An 18,216-nucleotide genomic window follows, 5' to 3' on the forward strand; every position below is an offset into this window, starting at 1 on the left:
GCATCTCACTGCTCACAAACTTGAATAGCCAAAATAAATAATGGAGTGGTGGGCAAGACAGAGCAGGTTGAACCAGCAACACAAATGAATATACTTCCTTTATCGAGGGGTGACAAACAAAAACAAAAAGACCAAACATGTAAAAACCCAGGGTGCTAGAAATACAAACTCAATTCAGATTCAAGCTCATCTAGACCCTGGTCGTAATCCCTAGTGAGGTGCCTCTGAGCACCAAGTCAGGGAAGGGGACAGGAGTGAATTGGAGGCCAAGAGAAAGGGTGGGAAGGGGATCTCCTAGGTCTCCCGGTGTTCACCCCTACAGTGGTATCTCCATCTTCCCAATGACTGTGAAGATCTGCCAGGCCCTGTCCTCTTGGCCCCAACCTCACCCCAGCCAGGACTTGAAGGCCAGTGGCGATCGGTTCTCCCTCCCTTGCTTAGTCCTCACTTGCTCAGGCTTCTAGCCTTATTCTTTTCCTCCATATTCTTCTCCGTGATTAGTAGCAGGTTAAGTACTGTAGAAAGCCACAGTGAGGCTGGGGGCCAGAAGAGGTGGGGTGGAGACGGGATGGAGAGGAGGGAAGAGCTGTCCCAGGACCCCTCTCTTCATGGGATCCCAAACTGTACAACCAGCTCTTCTTTCGCGTCCACACGGATCTGAGAAAGTGCACTGTAGGCATAAGCAGCTATCCTGGAGACCTGAGACAGGAGCCAGGGAGGAAAAGAACAGACATGAGAGGGAGAGCTGGCAAAGTGGGAGATAGGATAGCAATAAAGAAATGGCCTGAGAAAGGACTGAAAACCAGAAAGAACTAGGTGTGGTGGTGCTTTCCTGTAATCCCACTACTCAGGAGGCTAAATCAGGAGGGTCACAAGTTCAATACCAGCCTGGGCTGTAACAGTGAGTCCTCTCGAAAAGCAAGGGTCAGGTTGTAGCTTACTGGTAGAGCACTTGCCTAGCATGCACAAAGTCCTGGGTTTTATCTTTGGAAGGAAGTGAGAGAGAGGAGGAGTGGGGGAGAAGGGTGGGGAGCAGGGCAGATGCTGGGAGAAAAAAGGCTATGGGGAAGAACTAAGATGGCTATGAAAACTAAGAGAGCGAGGTGGGAATACGCTGGGCGCAGCAGATGCCAGGCTCCCTCCCTCCCGTGAAGCAGCGTGGGAAGGGGGCAGGGGACAGGCCCGGGGTGCTCACCTGCTGCAAGTCAGAGAAGGGGATGGGCTCGCTGGCCAGCACTTGGTGGGGCTGGCTGGTGAGAGACGGCAGCGGCGGCAGCTTCTTCCAATGGGTCAGACTGCTGCTAAGCACAGCCAAGCGAGTACTGGCCGAGAGGGAGGGGTCATGGAAGGACAATTAGGCCAAAGCTTGCCCTGCCCTGTCCTGCCCTGCCCAGGCAAGCTTCACTCCCTCAGGCCAGGGGACCATGGTGACAGGGTACAGCTCATCACCAACTCATGTGACCGTACTCCTTTGGCCTGATCACCCTTGATCAAATGTATTGGGCAAACAGGGCTGACTTGAATGCCTGAGGCACCTAAGGGATCTGTAGTCAGTTTTCTGGGCTGCACCCAAATGAAGAGCCTGGACAGGGGACCAGACTCCAAAGCTAGAAAGAAATGACTAGGAGGCTGGCCCTGTGCTCACCTGTACTGCCTTGCCCGGTCCATGTACTCATGCTGCTCCATGCCCTGGGAGTCTGCAGCAGACACATCAATGATGTTGCTTTGAAGAGAAGAAAGAGAAGACATGACAGGTGCTTCAGAGAGGCACAGACAAGAATCAGTGCTAGGGGCCAAGTCCAGTGCTATCTAACACCAGTACTCCCACCTGCCCAGTGTAACAGCACAACCCAGAGGCATCTCTCCCCAGTGACCTCGTCCTATCCCAGAAGCTTGGCTGCCTCTGCCCCAGCCTGGTCCTATGACACTCACCTAGCTGTCTTGGCAAGGATGGAAGAGAGCAGGGCCTGCTCATCTGTGCGAGCTGAAGGCAGGCTGTGGTAGTTGGGCTCGGCCCCATTGAGGGCTTTGGTGGGGGTGCTACTGGGGTCCAGCAATAGCTTTCGCTCCTCCCGATCCTAGGAGAAGCCAGTGGAGAAAAGTCAGCCCCAGGACCTTCATTTCTTCTCCCAGGTCCTCTCCTCAGACCAGCTCTGACCTTTAAACACTAAAACTATTTTTATAAAGACAACTAAAGTATCCAGATGGATCCAAAGTCAAAAAACATTCATTCTCTGACTGATCCAAAGTCAGTGGTCTAGGAGGAACCTAGAGAACCTGAAAAATTCAGAGAGGAACAAAGCAGGCATTGAGCAACAGTCCTGGAGCCTCGGTGAACTGGTCAAATACCTACTGGACAAAGGCTATTGGAAACCAAGTCAGAGGAAGTGGGAAAGTACCAAAATAAGGGTACAGAGGAGGAAATAATACAAGTCAGAACCCAAGAAGAGCCTTCCTGGTTCCCTGGATAAAGTACTACCCAGCAAAGATGCTGGCCCCCAACATCGTGAGGCCCTGGACCCCAAGAGAAAGCAGGCCCATTGTATCTTGCCATTCCTCACATTACCTTAGTGCAGAAACTCCAAGCCCACAACTTAGACACAACACCAATAACCTCTCTCTTCTTCTTTCTCTTCAGGCTCTTTGTAAAGTCTCCACAAGAAACATAACTCACACATGCACACAACAGTCTTTCTATGTTCCCAGGCTGCCCTAGTACTATATAACCAAACTGGCCTGGACCTTGCCAGTGTCCAGCCTCTACCTCCCCCAGTGCTGTGATTACAGGTATGTTCTGGGTGTTCTTTTCACCTCTCAGGCGTTCAGGGGAATGCTTAGAGGTCTGCCCCTTCCTGTGGCCTGGTACCTAGTATATGTTGAACTCAGAGGAACAGCAGAGCTGTTTCTCCCTTCCAAACTACACTCTTTGCCCAACACAGCCTCCTCAGTCTTTAGCAGCCCTGCTACTATTAGCCTGTATAGACACCACAACCACCAGAACTGATCTAGAACTAAACCAAGTCTCCATCTTGTGGAACTGTATTTTCCTTGTCCTGGTTCAGGCCCTGGTTCTAATCTACTGCCTTTTAGGCTCAGCACTGCCTTGAGTCCATCAACTGCAGATCTTTGCTGGCTTTGTGTCAGGTGCGATCTGGATAAGCAGACCTGCTGGATGTCTGTCTATTCAGTCCACAGAAGGCTAGGGCAGGCCACTTGTGAAGGAATATAGTGCTTGTGAAGGAGGAGGGAGTGCTAGCCAATGCTGACCCATCAACCTTAGTGCTCAGCTGCCAGCCTCAGCACTCTCCTCCTCTCCTCCCAGCCTGGAGAGTTCCTACCAGTTTCCCTGCTGCAGGAGCCAGCGTCATTGCCCAAACTCTCCCTCCAGAGAGCTACTTCCTCCTGGTCTTGCCTGCCCCACCCCAGACAGGCTCAACTGTTCCACCTTGCTCTTCCTCCTCAGGCCATTTGACCCAGTTCACCCTGGCAAAAGGATTACCTCTAGGTTCCCAGACAATCTTTCTCTTTCCTCAGTATTAACAGGCTAGAAAGATAAAGTGTTTGCCAAAGATAAAAGGATCTCTAAGGAAAGCTGGCTCATAATGAGACTCAAAATATTTTCTATGCCTGCTTTTCCCAGCCCCATTGCTGACAAATCTTCACCCCCATTCCCCCATCAGGGGTTCAAGAACAAGGTTGTGTTTCTAATTTCCTGAAGAGGCCCAGCAACTCCAAAGAGCAGACAAACTGAGCTAAGAGTAGTGATGCACACCTTTAATCCCAGCACTCTGGCAAGGCAGGAAGATCTCCGAGTTAAAAACAGCCTGGTCTACATAGCAAGTTCCAGGCCAGTCAAGGCTACATAAAGATACCCACCCCACCCCACCCCACCCCCGCCAAAGTTAATGACATCACCTGACATCCAAAGAATGAGTGGTACATGGGGTAAGTTACAGGCTGTAGCCAATACAGCCGGAGTCAAGACTTCACTATCTACTTTAGCATAGACCCATGGTGTCTGCCCACAACGGAATACCTCAGAGCTTCTCCCAGCACATAAAGCACATAACTTGTGCTTACAAACACCTTGGCTAGAGTACTTCTAAGGTTACCTAAATCTTAGATCCTCTGAACTTTTCCCTCAGCTTTAAACAGATGTTAACTCATATGACTGGTCAATGTAAAAGCCTTCTGAAGCCCATAATGTTTGTACATTTCTCTTTTTCTTTGAGACAGACTCATTGTGTACCTCAAAACTGGCCTAGAACTCACTATGTAACCAGACTGACCAAACTTGAAGTTCTCCTTTTCAGCCCCCAAAGTATTGGGATTCTAAGTGTAAGCCAACAGGGCTGGCTTTCTTCCTACACTCAAGGGCCAGACCGCAGTGAAGATGGAAGGGCCTGCTGAAGAGGCCTGGGGATAGGACCTTATCGGAACAGCACATGCCGAGCAAGCAGAAAGCCCTGGGTTCGATCTCCACGACTGCATAAACGGGACATGCATGGTACATGCCTGTGATGCCAGCACTCAGGCAGAAGCAGGAGAATCACAAGTTCAAGGTCATTCTCAACTACATAGCAGGTCTGCCAGTCTGGGCTACGTGAGACCTCGTCTCAGCAGAAATGAGACTCAATCAAGGGGAAGGTAGAATTTTGGGAAAGAAGCAAGTCCAGCTCTCCCTCCTAGAAGTTTGGCATCCTTTCCCCCTAACAGACCACATGCTTTAAGAGACATTTTCCCACTAGGCAGGAATACTGCCCTCTCCTTTTTTTTTGATGTTTTGTGGTGGGTTCCTGTTTTTGCTGTTCTCTCCTTTAGCAGGTCAGGATGAAGTGAAAGATTCTTGCCACAGGGCATTTCAAACTCCTGTCAAATAACCTGATCAGGAACCACTCACGCTGCCATACAAATCACATTTTCCTAAACTGCAGTTCTTAACCCAAAGCGCCTTCACTGGGGAAAAAAACTTTTGAAGTACAGTGATACCACTTCTTTCTCTGACTGTATCCTCCACTAGACTGAGTGAAACTGTTCTTTATGGCTTGGTGCTTACTGTGTATAGAAAGCAGAACTCAGGCTTTGAAGCAACTATAAAAGGTATGGCCAGTGGCCTGAGACCCAGCCTTGCAAGTATCCCCTCCTCAAAAGTGGTCAGGCAAAAGGACAGGTTGTGATGTGGAGAGAAATGAGAATGCACCAAGGGAAAGATGGAAAATTTAAAATACAAAACACTAAGTCTCTCCAAGCTACTGTTTTCTCGAAAGGAATAACCCTACAGTCATTTTTCAGGAGGCGCTCTCAAGCTAGAGGAACCTTCAGGCACAGGCAGGGAAGAGCAAGCCCATCTCAAACAAATGCGCTCACTCTCCCTTCTTTCCTCTATATGGATCAAAGCTAAACTCTATTGCTTCCCTCAAGTCCCGATGTCTTCACTCTATTAAATTCTTCACTGGCCAACTCAAATGTCACCAACTTCCAGAGGCCTTCCGACACTAGGCCAGCAGTGACATTACATCTTTAACATCAGTAACAGAACATACACAAATTTCTGATTTATTTCAGGAGACTAAGCCTCAAATTACCTATCTCTAGAATGGGTTCGTAAAGTCCTTATACAAGCAACAGTGAAGGCACGGGAATCCGAGAAAGCAAATGCTTCCCAGAAACCCAGTCTGAGGATTCAAGCTGTGAAAGTACAAGGGTACTGGAAAGTGGAGGGGGAGGGGCCGAGGCAGGCGGCCGCCGGCGTAACCCTAGGCTGGAGTAAAACTAGATCTTTGAGAGGGTAGGAGCCCGGCTTGGCGTCCTCTGTAATCTGTCCCCTCCAGGCCTCCGTACTCCGGGAGCCTGCAGTCCAGCTCCCGGCCGCTGCGGGCTTTTTCCTGGGCCCCACGTCCCGCGGTCGTAGCCCACAGTCCCAAACCCCGCCAGCCGCGGCCGCACCTGGTCCGAGTCCTCGTTTTCGCTGCTATAGCAGCACCCCATGGCGGGGTCGGGCCGGGCGCTCAGGCGGCGCCGAGGAGGGACGGCGTCCGTCAGGAGCCTTTCCGGTCACATGACCCGGGGCTGCCTCCCGCTCCCCTCCCCCGCCTAGCCTGTCCCAAAGTCTCTCGGGCACCACAGCCAAATCTCGCCTTCCGGCCCCGCCCCTCCGCGTGACCATCACCAACCAATGGAAAAGCGCGTCCTACGTGACAGGACGCGTGGCACGTGATTCGAGAGGAGCGTCACGTGATTTTGTTGTCCCAGTCTCCAGCTCTGAGTCCTTTCGTCCCCTGGCCGGAGTGCGAGTTGAGTGTCTGATCACATGGTGTCAAGGCCACCTTTGTGGGCCGAGATCTGTCAAGATTAACTCTTCAGTGCCACGAGAGGGGCGAGTAGCATGGTGGAGTTGAACTGGATGTGCTTCACTCGGGAGCTATTTGACAGTTTGTGTGTGTGTTGTGTGTGTGTGTGTGTGTGTGTGTGTGTGTGTGTGTGAGAGAGAGAGAGAGAGAGAGAAGAGAGAGAGAGAGACCAAGGCCTCACTATGGAACCCTAGCTGACCTAAAATTCGCTGTGTAGACCAGGCTGGCCTCGAATTTAGAGAGCCACTTGCTTCTGCCTTCCGAGTACTAGGATTAAGGGCATATGTCACTATGCCCGGTAAAACTGTATTTTTATTTATTTTGAGTACATATGTGAGTGTGAACACATGTGTCATGGTGCACATATGGAGGTCACAGAACAACTTGTGGGAGTTGGTTTTCTTTCCACCATATCGTTCTTAGGGATTGAGGTCACATTGTCAGGCTTTATGGCAGGTGGCTTCTAGCCACTGAGCCATCTTTCTAGTCCCTTATTTGGCAGTTTCTTGATTAAGGTGAATTCTGCCTGTGCAGGCAGATGGCACACACTCCTCCCTCCAAATCAGGGGTTACAATCTTCAAAACCCAAATACAAATCTTCCTGTTTGCCCCTTCTGATCCTATTCTGAGCACCTCCGTCTCTTTACTTAATCCGATGGCATCAGTTACTCAAATGGCAAATGTTAGGGCTAGAGACAACTCAATGACTAGGAGCACTGGCTCCTCCAGGGGACCCAAGTTCAATTCCCAGCACCACATAGTGGCTCACAGTCATCTATAACTCTAGTCCTAGGATAAACGACACCCCCTTCTGGCCTCATACACGTACAGGGTGCACAGACACACATGCAGACCAAACGTGCATATATATAAATTTAAAACAATCCCCAAAGGCTGGAGAGATGGCTCAGAGGTTAGGAGCACTGGCTGCTCTTCCAGAGGTCCTGAGTTCAATTCCCAGCAACCACATGGTGCCTCACTACCATCTATAATGAGATCTGGTGCCACCTTCTGGTGTGCAGGCAGAACACTGTATACATAAATAATAAAAAACAAAACAAAACCACAAATATTTACTGCCTATGGTGTGGTGTGCCACTCCCTCATAATTGTAGAATTCCCTAGTCTGGTGATCACAGTGTATTTTATTGTTTCTGATTTCATCTCTGCTACTAAATGTGAGCTACTGAAAGACAGGGACAGAGTCTAACTCTTCTCTGTGACCTATGCCCTAACACTTACTTACAGAAAACTTGGATTTTGAACTGAGTATATTAAGTCTCAATTATTTTGGCTATATCATGCCCCATGTCCTGATCCCAAGGGATTGGAGAAGTCACCAGACCTAGCAGCTTTTATTCATTCTTCAAATCAAGACCCCTCGAGTTTTGCTAAGTTTCTCTAGGGTTCCTGGCAGGTGTGGGGGTGGGGGGAAGGCAGCTGAAGTTTGTCCCTGGGCCTGGTAACCTGAACTGCAGGTCTCAGGTAACAACAGCCTCAGCATCAATAATTGAAATCAGGTCTAGCCTCCTTCAGGGTTATTCCTCTCAAGGACTTCCAATTCCGGTACTCTGGTCTTTCCTAGGAGCCTTCAGCCCAGGTAAGCAGGGCCTTGTGGGTTTCCAAGCACACCAATTCATGCTCATATCACAAACTTCTTCACATTCATTCATATACTCTAAATTTTAGCATACACTCCCCTTCCAACCAAGGGTTTTGCAAAAACAGCTTGCCAAGGTCAGATCTGGGCAGGGGGGCAGTGGGAGAAAATATATAGAACCAAGGAGGATGAACACCTCAAAAGCAAAGCAGACAGAAAGAGCTCTTGAATGGAAAAGACAGTCCAGCCTAACATGGTAGAGAGGGTGAATTTATTTTTGGGATGGGGTCTCAAATGTAGCCCAGGTTGGCTTCAAACCTGAGATCCTTCTACCTTGGCCTTCTGCATGATGGGATTACAAGTGTACACCAAAACACCATGGATTTTTTTAAAAGATTTTATTTCTATTTTATATGTATGCATGCTTTGCCTGAATGACTTCTGTGTACCATGTGCAATGCGGTGCCTGCAGAGACCAGAAAAGGGCTTCAGATCCCCTGAGATTGAAGTTACAGTTTTGAGCAACCAGATGTGGGTGCTGAGAAACTTTGAAGAGCATTCAGTGCTCTTAACCATTGAGCCATCTCTCCAATTTGTTTTGGTTTTGCTGTTAAGATTTTGTGTTTTGCTTATACTCATGTTCACCACTGTGTGAGCCCTTGAAGGTCAGAAGAGGGGTTGGATCTCCTGGAACTGGGGTTATAAACATTGGTGAGCCACCATGTGAGTGCTGGGACTGAACCAACGTCCTCTGTAAGAGCAAGTCCTTTTAACCACTGAGCCATCTCTCCAGCTGTAGGCAGTGTTTTGATACCATTTACTGAAGCAGAGCATAGTGGGAGTGTGAAGTGATTTGAACACAATGCTTTTTTCTGGTTTTTAATTTTTGTTTTTAGTGTGTGTGTGTGTGTGTGTGTGTGTGTTTGTGTTTGGTTTTTCAAGACAGGGTTTCTCCATGTGGTTTTGGTTCCTGTCCTGAATCTCTCTTTGTAGACCAAGCTAGCCTCAAACTCACAGAGATCCGTCTGGCTCTGCCTCCTGAGTGCTGGGATTAAAGGTGTATGCCCGGCAAGCTTTTCTCTTTGGCTACACTATAATGAATGGATCAGAGTATGGTGGCAGGAAGATACCCCAAGAAACTGATGAAAAAGGTCCTGAAGAAGAGTGATGTTAGGGAAGTCAAAAAGTGGGTGGAGATAGGGAACAATATAGAAATGGATCCCTAGTCATGACTAAAAGAGATATAGTTGAGGTAAGGTGCTAAACACAGGCATGGAAAGTGCATAGGCTGGACTTAGATTCCAGTTCTGCTGTGTCTCTGGCAAAAGTCAGCCTCTCAGCCAGTTTGGATCAGAGTTGCAACTGATAAAGGCTGCACAAATGACAGGCAAATGGTACATGTAGGTTTCCCTCCCAGCCTCCCTCTATCCTAGGACCCAGGTAGGGACAATGTCCCCTGCCATTGCACTGGCATTCCTGCCACTTGTGGTGACGCTGCTGGTGAGATACCGGCATCATTTCCGACTGCTGGTGCGTACAGTCCTGCTAAGAAGCTTCAGGGACTGCCTGTCAGGACTTCGAATTGAGGAGCGGGCCTTCAGCTACGTGCTCACCCATGCCCTGCCTGGAGACCCTGGTCACATCCTCACCACTCTAGACCACTGGAGCAGCTGCTGCGAGTACCTGAGCCACATGGGCCCTGTTAAAGGTCAGTGTCCCCTTCCTTAGCCTTCTGTTTCAGAAATAATCCCAAGATGGTGAAGAAAGATCTGGCATTACCCACTGCTTTACTGGGTAAATAGGAAGCTTCATGATTGTGTTTATGACTTTTTTTTCATTTGGAAATGAGGAGCCTGGACCAAGTTCAATTATCCAGCAGACATTTATTGCCACTCTTTTGTACCAGGTGCTGAGGGAGGAGGTAGAAGTCACAGAGGGTGAACCAGCCACAAATGCTGGCCTCAAAGAGCATAACACAGGGAAATAATCATAACTCAGAGCTTTGTAATAATCTGTTCTAGACTTTCTTCCCTACCAGAGACGTCCACGTCTAATTCAGGATAGCTGTCTACTTAGACAGCACAGTACTTAAGTATTAAGAGGTGTATCCAATTCCAAAATCAAAAAGTCAACGAGCAATAGGGGAGTGCAGGAATTTGAGTATGAAACTGACAATGTCTCAGGAACCTGGAAGGTGGGGTGGTTGTTTTTGCCTGGGCCCTCCTGGAGGAAGGAACATTTAAACTGAGTCTAGAATGCCTGGATTCAAGTTGGCCAGGTAGATGGGGACAGGAGTGGGAAAGGGCAGTCAGCCTGTCAGCCTCATCTCTAAATACAACATGAAGAAAGCACAGCAGCATGTTGGATTCTGGGCACACCCATTTTGGATGTTTTCTACAGCAGCCATCTTGCCCCATAGGTCAGATTCTGACGAGGCTGGTGGAAGAGAAGGCCCCTGCTTGTGTGCTGGAGCTGGGCACCTACTGCGGATATTCTACACTGCTCATTGCACGCGCTTTGCCCCCTGGGAGTCGCCTTCTCACTGTGGAGTGCGACCCTCGTACAGCAGCAGTGGCTGAAAAACTGATCCGGCTGGCTGGCTTCGATGAGCAAATGGTCAGGCTCCCATCTCCCCAAAGCTGGTCTCTCCTCAACTACCCCAGGAATTGCTCTAGCCAGGCCTCTTTTGTGAGGGCCTCCCATTCAAGGAATTCCACTCAGGCAGATGGCATCCTGGAGGGCATGTAGCTCCTACCCCCTCAATCCAGAGTCATTTGCTCTTAGTCCCTACTGGACTACAAAAGCAGCAGCTCTAAGAGGAGGCTCCCCATAGCCAAGCAAATCTGAGTCCAAAACTTTTTGTTCAGTTAGTTGTGTGACCTCAGGTAAAGCACATATCCTCTGATTCTCAGCTTCTTCGTGGACACATAATGGAAATTACAATAGTGATACTGACTTCTGGATTTCTGAGGCCAGAGGAAATGTGAGACACTCCTGAGGGCCTAGACCAGTACCTGGCATGACATCAGCCAGATCCCGAGGGGTCTGGAGTGGGAAAGCATTCCTTATTCTCACCTCCTATGGCTTTCCCCACAGGTGGAACTCATTGCAGGAAGCTCAGAGGAAGTGATCCCACGTCTAAGAGCTCAGCACCAGCTGAATCGGGCAGATCTGGTGCTCCTGGCACACCGACCTCGATATTACTTAAGGGATCTGCAGCTACTGGAGGCCCATGCTCTGCTTCCAAATGGTGCCACAGTATTGGCTGACCATGTGCTTTTTCCTGGTGCACCCCGCTTCCTACAGTACACCAAGAGCTGCGGCCGTTATCGCTGTCGCCTCCACCACACCAGCCTCCCAGACTTCCCTGCCATCAAGGATGGCATAGCCCAACTCACCTATGCTGGACCTGGCTGAGATCCAGGACCTGGGATATTTACTGATACAATCCCAACCCCATTCAAGCAAGGACCTCAGAGTATCCCCTTTCCCTTTCGGTTTAGTGTCCAGCATATGCTAGGTTCAGGCTGGGGAGGCTTCTCAACTTTGCTCAACCCCAGCCTCCATACCGATCCAAAGCATCAAAGTCTCAGTCTCCTTGGTCTCACAAGGTCCTCTCCTAGAAAACCAGAGACTGGAAGCAAGAGGCTGAGCCTTCAACCTAGTTCTGTTATTGATTGCTCCCTCCAGGTGAGTCCTTCCCTCTTCTGAGATTCAGTCTATTCTCTTAACACTAAGGGGCTGGAAAGATGGCTCAACAGTTAAGAGAATTGGCTGTTGCTCTCTAACTAGAGAACTTGAGTTCAATTCCCAACACTCACATGACACAGGCACACATGTGATGTACATACGTACAGACAGACAAAAATCTCTAAGCAGAAAATAAATAAATGACAACAAAAAGAAGACAGCTGGCTGGCAGTGCCCAGAGAATCCCAGCTGTGAGTCTCAGACAGCTTCTGGATGGGATCAGAGGCAGCTGTAGACAATGAGGCCCTGTAGAGAGCTTCTGGGTGCAAGCTAGGCCACAGGAATTACCAATTAGAGAAGGCTGGGCTCCAATCCTGGCCCACTTGGTCCATTAGGTTTGCTTGAGATCCCTTAAATGACCCCTTCCCAATGTCCAAGAAAAGATACTGGACTTCTCTGGGTCCCACCAACAAACAGGGAATAGACATTGGGGGAAAGAATCAGTCCTGTGTCTTTATTAAAGAGGGTTAGAAAGGGACCACACCTGGCAACCAAGGAATGAGGTACCAGCCAGGAAGGTGGGATGGGCTCAGGCTCTAGGGATTCAAGGGAAGACTGATGGCCTGGGAGGGCCCAAGCAAACCTTGTCCTGGCAGCAGCTGAGAAAGTGCCTAAGGGAAAGCTTTAGACACTACAGCCACAAGTTGGTTCTGCAGGCTGAGGGGCTGAAGCTGTGGATGCAAGATAGGTTGGGGTGGCCTGGAATCACCCTGAGGCCACCTTGGCTTGTCTACCTAGATCATCCACTGGTCCTGATCCTGTTCGTTGCCTTCCATGTCCACCTGAAGAGGAGGCTGGGTGTGGGTGGGGAGGGGCCTCAGCCAGCCTCAGCCCAGATCCTGCCCCTGGGTAGAGCCAGGGTTTCTACATCCCTTGGCCATCAATTAGCTCAGGGGCAGGAGCCTAGGAACAAAGGCACTCCCTACACCCCGCCTACCTCATTGACCTCTCCATCATCAGGTGACTCATTATAGTCATTCATCTCATCCATGTCCTGCATGTCCTCATCATCTTCTGAATCCTCTTCACTGTCCTCATCATCTTCATCATCCTCTTCTTCCTCATCATCATAGTGCTGGTAGGGCAAGAGAGAGTCTGTAGGTCTCAGGGCTACCTGGACCAGGTCAAGAGCTGGCCTCCTTGGAGCCTCCTTCTTCCTAACCCTGCCCACCTTGGTATGGCAGGCTGCAGCATAACCTGAAGGACCTTAGTGCTAGGCCCAATGCCTGCCCCTCAAGTTCCCACTTTAGCTGTCTACCCAGGTTGAGAACCACAATTGTTCTGAGACAGAAGCAGGGCTTCACAAACACCCACACACACACACTCTCCCCCCTGCACTCCCCCCCAGCCAGGCACTCACCTCTGAGGCTGGCTTGCCAATAGGTACCAGGTTGTTGTCTTTCTCTGCGATGCTTTGAAGCTGTGGGCAAAGGCGTGTGGGGGAAAAGCAGGGCCAAGGCCCAAGCACAGCAGGTCAAGGGCATGGGATTAGCTTACTATACCCCTTAGAAGACCCCCAAATGTTGAAACAAAGATTCCCCCACCCCCAGTTCTCAGGAAGATTCAATCCCCCTTTCTCCTGTCATCTGCTCCTGATAAAATTGATGGACATATATATGTAAAGTCTTTTGGTCTCAATTTTCTCATGTAATTCTGGTGAGGGTGAAGTGAGACACTTGGCCTAGAATATTGTAGGTCCTTTTTAAGTAATTAATTTAAAATGATTAAGTCCTGTGATTTATAGAAAAGAACTTAGGCTGTCAGAAGCTTGACATCTTACCTAGCCCTGAAGTCCTTGGTCCCTCAGCCAGTTAGAGTACCACAGAATGAGAGCTTTAGCCTCCAAGTACCAGCTTGACTATTCCCAACCCAGAGAAAAGTACTTTTCCTAAGCAGGTCTCCAGAATAAGGCAAGGTCATGACCCAGAGGTCATCTCCATATTGAGCTTGGTCCTCACTCACCCAGGCCTGATGCTGCTGCTCCTGCTGCTGCAGCTCTGTCTCCTCCACACAGGGTCGATCCAGATTAAACCACAATGTCTCAGTCACACGAGGGAACAGGGAAGGGAACAAGGTGGACATGGCTCCTAAGCTGAGGGAAAGGGTCAAGTGAATATGTTTTGTTTTGTTTCAATGCAGTTGTAATTTGATTTAGGGGTGGGGTGGAGTGGGAGGTAGCAGAGAAGCTTCCCTTCCCTCTCGAAATCAGACAGACCTGAGTTTGAGTCCTGGCTCCATCACTTACTAGCTGTTTGACTTTGGCCAATACACTTAACCTCTCTGGGCCTCAGTTTCCTCATCTGTAAAAATGGGGATAATAACAATCATATCATCCTCAAAGTTATTCTGAAAACAAAATAAAATAATGGATAAAGTTGTATGCTGCTCAAGGAGAGAAGAGACTGGGAGCCAGAGATGGAATGTGGCATTGTGATTATGTACAAAATTAGCAATAGCAGGGATCTAGGAAAGATTCTGTTTAAACATACACACACACACACACACACACCATAAAATTCATTTTTTACTCTTGATTCATATCACATCCAACCAGTGCAAAAATGTTAGCGTGAACCACCTCTTTCACCGACCACAGTCAAACGGCGCTACACACAACCAAGGATAAAATATTACTAGGAAGCATGGATAAATACAGACAAATAGAGGAATGAGTGATGAACTGACATGTAAGAGAACAAACAAAATCAACTTTGTGGATTAAAGCTGATGACCAGGAAGATCATCAAGAAGCTGAATTAAAATCCATCAGCTCATAAGACCCAGTGACAGGTAAGGTTGACTTTGGGTCGCACACCGGGTGGGGCTTACTTAGAACACACACAAGGAAGGGATCCTGGCCCAGTAACGTAGCAAGAGCGCAGGAAAAAACAGAAATGGTGTCTTTTTTTTTTTTTTTCCTTTTCTTTTCTTTTTTTAAATGAGATAGGGTCTCACTACGTAGCCCTGGCTGGTGTGGAACTCACTCTATAGACCAGGCTAGTCCCAAACTCACAGAGATCCGCATGCCTCAGCCCCCGAATGCTGGGATTAAAGGCGTACGCCAGCCACCACACTCGCCTCTACTCTAGCTTTTGTTCTAATGGGATCCACGCAGAACTAGCCGCTGCCATTCCCTAGACCAAAGCTCCCCAGGCCCGTGTGACAGGCGGAACAGCGCCCACCCTCATGCCAAAAGTACTGACAGAACCTGTATCCTAAAACCCTACCCACCGCCGCCCATACTCTGCTCATTATGATAATGACTGTGAGCTCGACCAACAGGAAGGAGGCAGGGGCGGGTCTCTGACAGGATTTTGTCCTTATAGGGAAGCTAATCGCAAAAATGCGCGCGGCCTGGCTGAAGCCAATTAACTGAAAGAAATGCTGGGTGACAGGAAGTGAAACCAATGAATGACGGAACTTGGGTGATGGGTGGGGCTTAGACTCAAGGAAGCGGCCAATGAGCAGGGTGTCGTTAAGCGTAAAGGAGCCGAACAGATGAGTTGCTGGGGAGGCGAGTCAAAGGAACTGGGTTTCTCTGGAAGCAGGAGGAAAGAACGAGCAAGGAGACGGCAACAGCTTCGTTTACGCACTTACCGCGCCAAGAGCCGGCAGCCGGCAGCGACCCGGAAGCGCTTCCCCAGGCCTGAGCGGAAGAACCCACCAGAATCCGGGACCCACTCAACGCATGCGTTCTCCGTCTCCTTTTGTTTCCCGCTCTAGCCTACCAAACCGGAAGTGATGCTGACGTACCTTAGTCACGTACTAGTTGGGGGCGGGCACTTATTTGCCGGGCCTACCTATTGGCCCCGCCTTGAATTTCCGGCCAAGGGGTTTCTTCTGCCTGGCCCCGCCCCAGCGTCCAGCCGGCCCCGCCCCCCGTGGTCAGGTGGCGTTTGCGTGCTAATCTCTTGGGGAGGAAGGCCTGCAATGTTCGCTGCTTCGGACCTGCTGTTTGTCGCTGCGTTCCGGGAGCATCTGTTTCCATCCTTCTGTTCTCTCAGACTGTTTCCCGTTTGAACACATTCTTTTCTTTTTGTGAGGATACCGTAAACATGGTAGACAAACCTGTCACGGAACTACATCATGTTCATAATATTTCCTCTTCTTTTTTGAGACAAGGTCTCACTGTACGTTCCTGACGGGCCTGAAACTCACTATGTAAACCAGGATGGCCTCGAAGTCACCGAGACTTCATCTTCCTGCCATGCCCCGTGCTGGTATTAAAGGTATGCACCACCATGCCGGCCTCTTTTTAAGTTATTTAATTTAAAATTTTATCTTATGTGTATGAGTGCTTGGCCTGCATATATATATGTATTTGCACCATGTTGGTGCCTGGTGCCTGTAGAGCCCAGAACAGATTTTGGATCCCCAGAATCCAACTGCAGTTAAAGATGGTTGTGAGCCAGCATGGAAGTGCTGGGGAATTGAACATGAGTCCTCTGGAAGAGCAACCAGTGCATTTTTTGTTGTTGTTTTGTTTTTCGAGACAGGGTTTCTCCGTGTAACAGCCCTAGCTGCCTTGCAACTCGATTTTTAGACAGGCTGGCTTTGAACTCACGGAGATGGGCCTGTCTGCCTCCCAAGTGCTGGGATTAAACACATGTGCCACCACATCCAGTGTAACCGGTGACTCTCCGTTAGTTCAAGGCCAGCCTAGTCTACAGCGTAAGTTCCAGGACAATCAGGGCTACACACTGAAACCCTATCTCGAAAAACAAACACCAACAAAAAAGTGTCTCAAAAACAAACAGATTTTCATTAAAGTGTAAAATACACCCTTTGGAAATGTCATCCTTTTTGTTCATGCCTTAAATATTTACTGATGCCTTTAATCCCACCTTTTGGGAGCCAGAGGTAGGAGGATCTTTGTGAGTTACAGGCCAGCCAAGGCTACAAAGAGTGACCCTGTCTCCAAAAAAATCAAACAAATAAACCCAGAAAACCAAATAAATGTGTACTGCTATTTTGAGTAGTGAATATACAACAGTGAACAAAATAGACCATCCTCCCTTTCTTGTAGCTTCCATTCTAGTGGGAAATTAATAAAGGACACATAAATTAAAGTTGTAAGATTGCAGTAAATACTAAGAATAAAATATAAAATATTGTGGGGGGCAGGGTTAGTTCAGTGGCAGAGTGCTTGCCTGGTTTGGTCCTCAGCTCCAGAAAAAAAAATTGATAGGGCAAAATAAAATAAAAATTTTAAAAATCCAGAAATATAGGAAAAGAAATGTGTAGCATGAATCTTAAAACTTCTTATTAATAAAATCAAACCCGAGGCCAGTTAGTGGGGTGAATACTGGAAGGTCAGAGAGACAGAACAAGCCATAGCTATCTCACCTCACCAGTTCCTCAGCTGGTCCTGTTTCCTCAGACTGGAAGACTCTGAGTCCTCATCCAGAATGAATCCTAGCTGAACTGTGCTGCTTCAAAGCCTGAAAGCTTAACCAGCCAAAATGCTTAACCAGCCAAATGCTTCTAGTTTCTGGTCCTCACGCCTTATATACCTTTCTGCTTTCTACCACCACTCTCTGGGATTAAAGGCTGGCTTTCTGGGATTAAAGGCGTGTCACCATGCTTGGCTGTTTCCAATGTGGCCTTGAACTCACAGAGATCCAGAGGGATTTCTATCTCTGGAATGCCAGGATTAAAGGTGTGTGCTATCACTGCCTAACTAGTGGCTTTTCTGTTCTCTGAGTTAATAAGGTACACAATATTTTGGGGAACACAATACCACCACAGAAATGGATGAATTTTGAATAAGTCAGAGGTAGAGAAATCAGCTGGGCATGGTGGCGCACACATTTAATCTCAGCATTTGGGAGGCAGAGGCAGGCAGATCTCTATGAGTTTGAGACCAGCCTGGTCTACATAATGAGTTCCAAGACAGCCAGGATTACATAGAGAGACCTTCTCTAAAACAAAACAAAAATAGAAGTTATGAAATCAAGGTTTGCTGACAGATAGGATATAAATTGTAGCGCATTCATGGAAGGAAGGAACCATAAATTTTGGCCCAAACAACTGGAAGATAGGTGTTTTACCATTTTTTTGAGGTTGAAAAGACTGAGGAAGTTTCTGGTGGAACACTCTCTGTTGAGTTTGAAATGCACTTTAGATTAGAGATGTTGAGGGAGCACAGAGGCATGTGGGTCTGCAGATCAGTGGGAAGAGCTGGGTTGGATATTTCATGGTTGGGAGTTATGGTGTCTAAGCTACATGATGGGGTGAGGTCATCAAAAGTGAATGAAGGTGGAAGACAGTTCCCACGGATATTAATATGTAGTAGACTGCTAGGCATGGTGGAACACGCCTTTAATCCCAGCACTCAGGAGGCAGAGGCAGGTGGATCTTTGTGAGTTCCTGCCTGGTCTACAAAGTGAGTTCCAGGACAGCCAGGGCTATTACACAAAGAAACCCTGTCTTAAACAAACAAAAAAGTAGTAAACCAAACAGGACGAAGAAAGTGAATTGGGTGGTATCCTGGAACCAAGCACAAAAACGGCCTTT

At 48.5% G+C, this 18,216-nt stretch overlaps 3 protein-coding genes across 11 annotated transcripts; 1 reads left to right on the forward strand and 2 right to left on the reverse strand.

The window, feature by feature from the left end:
• Window positions 1-79: 79 nt before the first annotated feature.
• On the reverse strand, window positions 80-6,143 carry Lamtor1 (late endosomal/lysosomal adaptor, MAPK and MTOR activator 1). Its single transcript, XM_028889054.2, has 5 exons — window positions 5,947-6,143; window positions 1,933-2,078; window positions 1,646-1,723; window positions 1,196-1,322; window positions 80-699 (listed from the first exon to the last, which is right to left on the reverse strand). Exons 1-5 carry the CDS (start codon window positions 5,986-5,988, stop codon window positions 607-609), a joined length of 486 nt encoding a protein of 161 aa, XP_028744887.1. The 5' UTR covers window positions 5,989-6,143; the 3' UTR covers window positions 80-606.
• Window positions 6,144-8,944: 2,801 nt separating this feature from the next.
• LOC114706597 (transmembrane O-methyltransferase homolog) lies at window positions 8,945-11,768 on the forward strand. Its single transcript, XM_028889062.2, has 3 exons — window positions 8,945-9,658; window positions 10,370-10,566; window positions 11,047-11,768. Exons 1-3 carry the CDS (start codon window positions 9,400-9,402, stop codon window positions 11,365-11,367), a joined length of 777 nt encoding a protein of 258 aa, XP_028744895.1. The 5' UTR covers window positions 8,945-9,399; the 3' UTR covers window positions 11,368-11,768.
• Window positions 11,769-12,127: 359 nt separating this feature from the next.
• On the reverse strand, window positions 12,128-15,434 carry Anapc15 (anaphase promoting complex subunit 15). Of its 9 annotated transcripts, none has more exons than XM_037196939.1 (6): window positions 15,298-15,434; window positions 13,946-14,000; window positions 13,663-13,792; window positions 13,061-13,120; window positions 12,638-12,775; window positions 12,128-12,494 (listed from the first exon to the last, which is right to left on the reverse strand). In XM_037196939.1, the coding sequence occupies exons 3-6, from the start codon at window positions 13,780-13,782 to the stop codon at window positions 12,435-12,437; spliced, it is 378 nt and encodes a 125-aa protein (XP_037052834.1). In that variant the 5' UTR covers window positions 13,783-13,792; window positions 13,946-14,000; window positions 15,298-15,434; the 3' UTR covers window positions 12,128-12,434. The 9 variants fall into 9 exon arrangements, with proteins under 9 accessions (XP_037052834.1, XP_037052829.1, XP_037052823.1 ...); XM_037196934.1 differs by having other exon boundaries at window positions 13,663-13,787; window positions 13,916-14,000; XM_037196928.1 differs by having other exon boundaries at window positions 13,916-14,000; window positions 15,298-15,430.
• Between the last annotated feature and the right edge of the window lie 2,782 nt (window positions 15,435-18,216).

This window comes from Peromyscus leucopus, chromosome 1 (genome assembly GCF_004664715.2).
Source record: "Peromyscus leucopus breed LL Stock chromosome 1, UCI_PerLeu_2.1, whole genome shotgun sequence".
In the NCBI taxonomy this organism is placed as follows: domain Eukaryota; kingdom Metazoa; phylum Chordata; class Mammalia; order Rodentia; family Cricetidae; genus Peromyscus; species Peromyscus leucopus.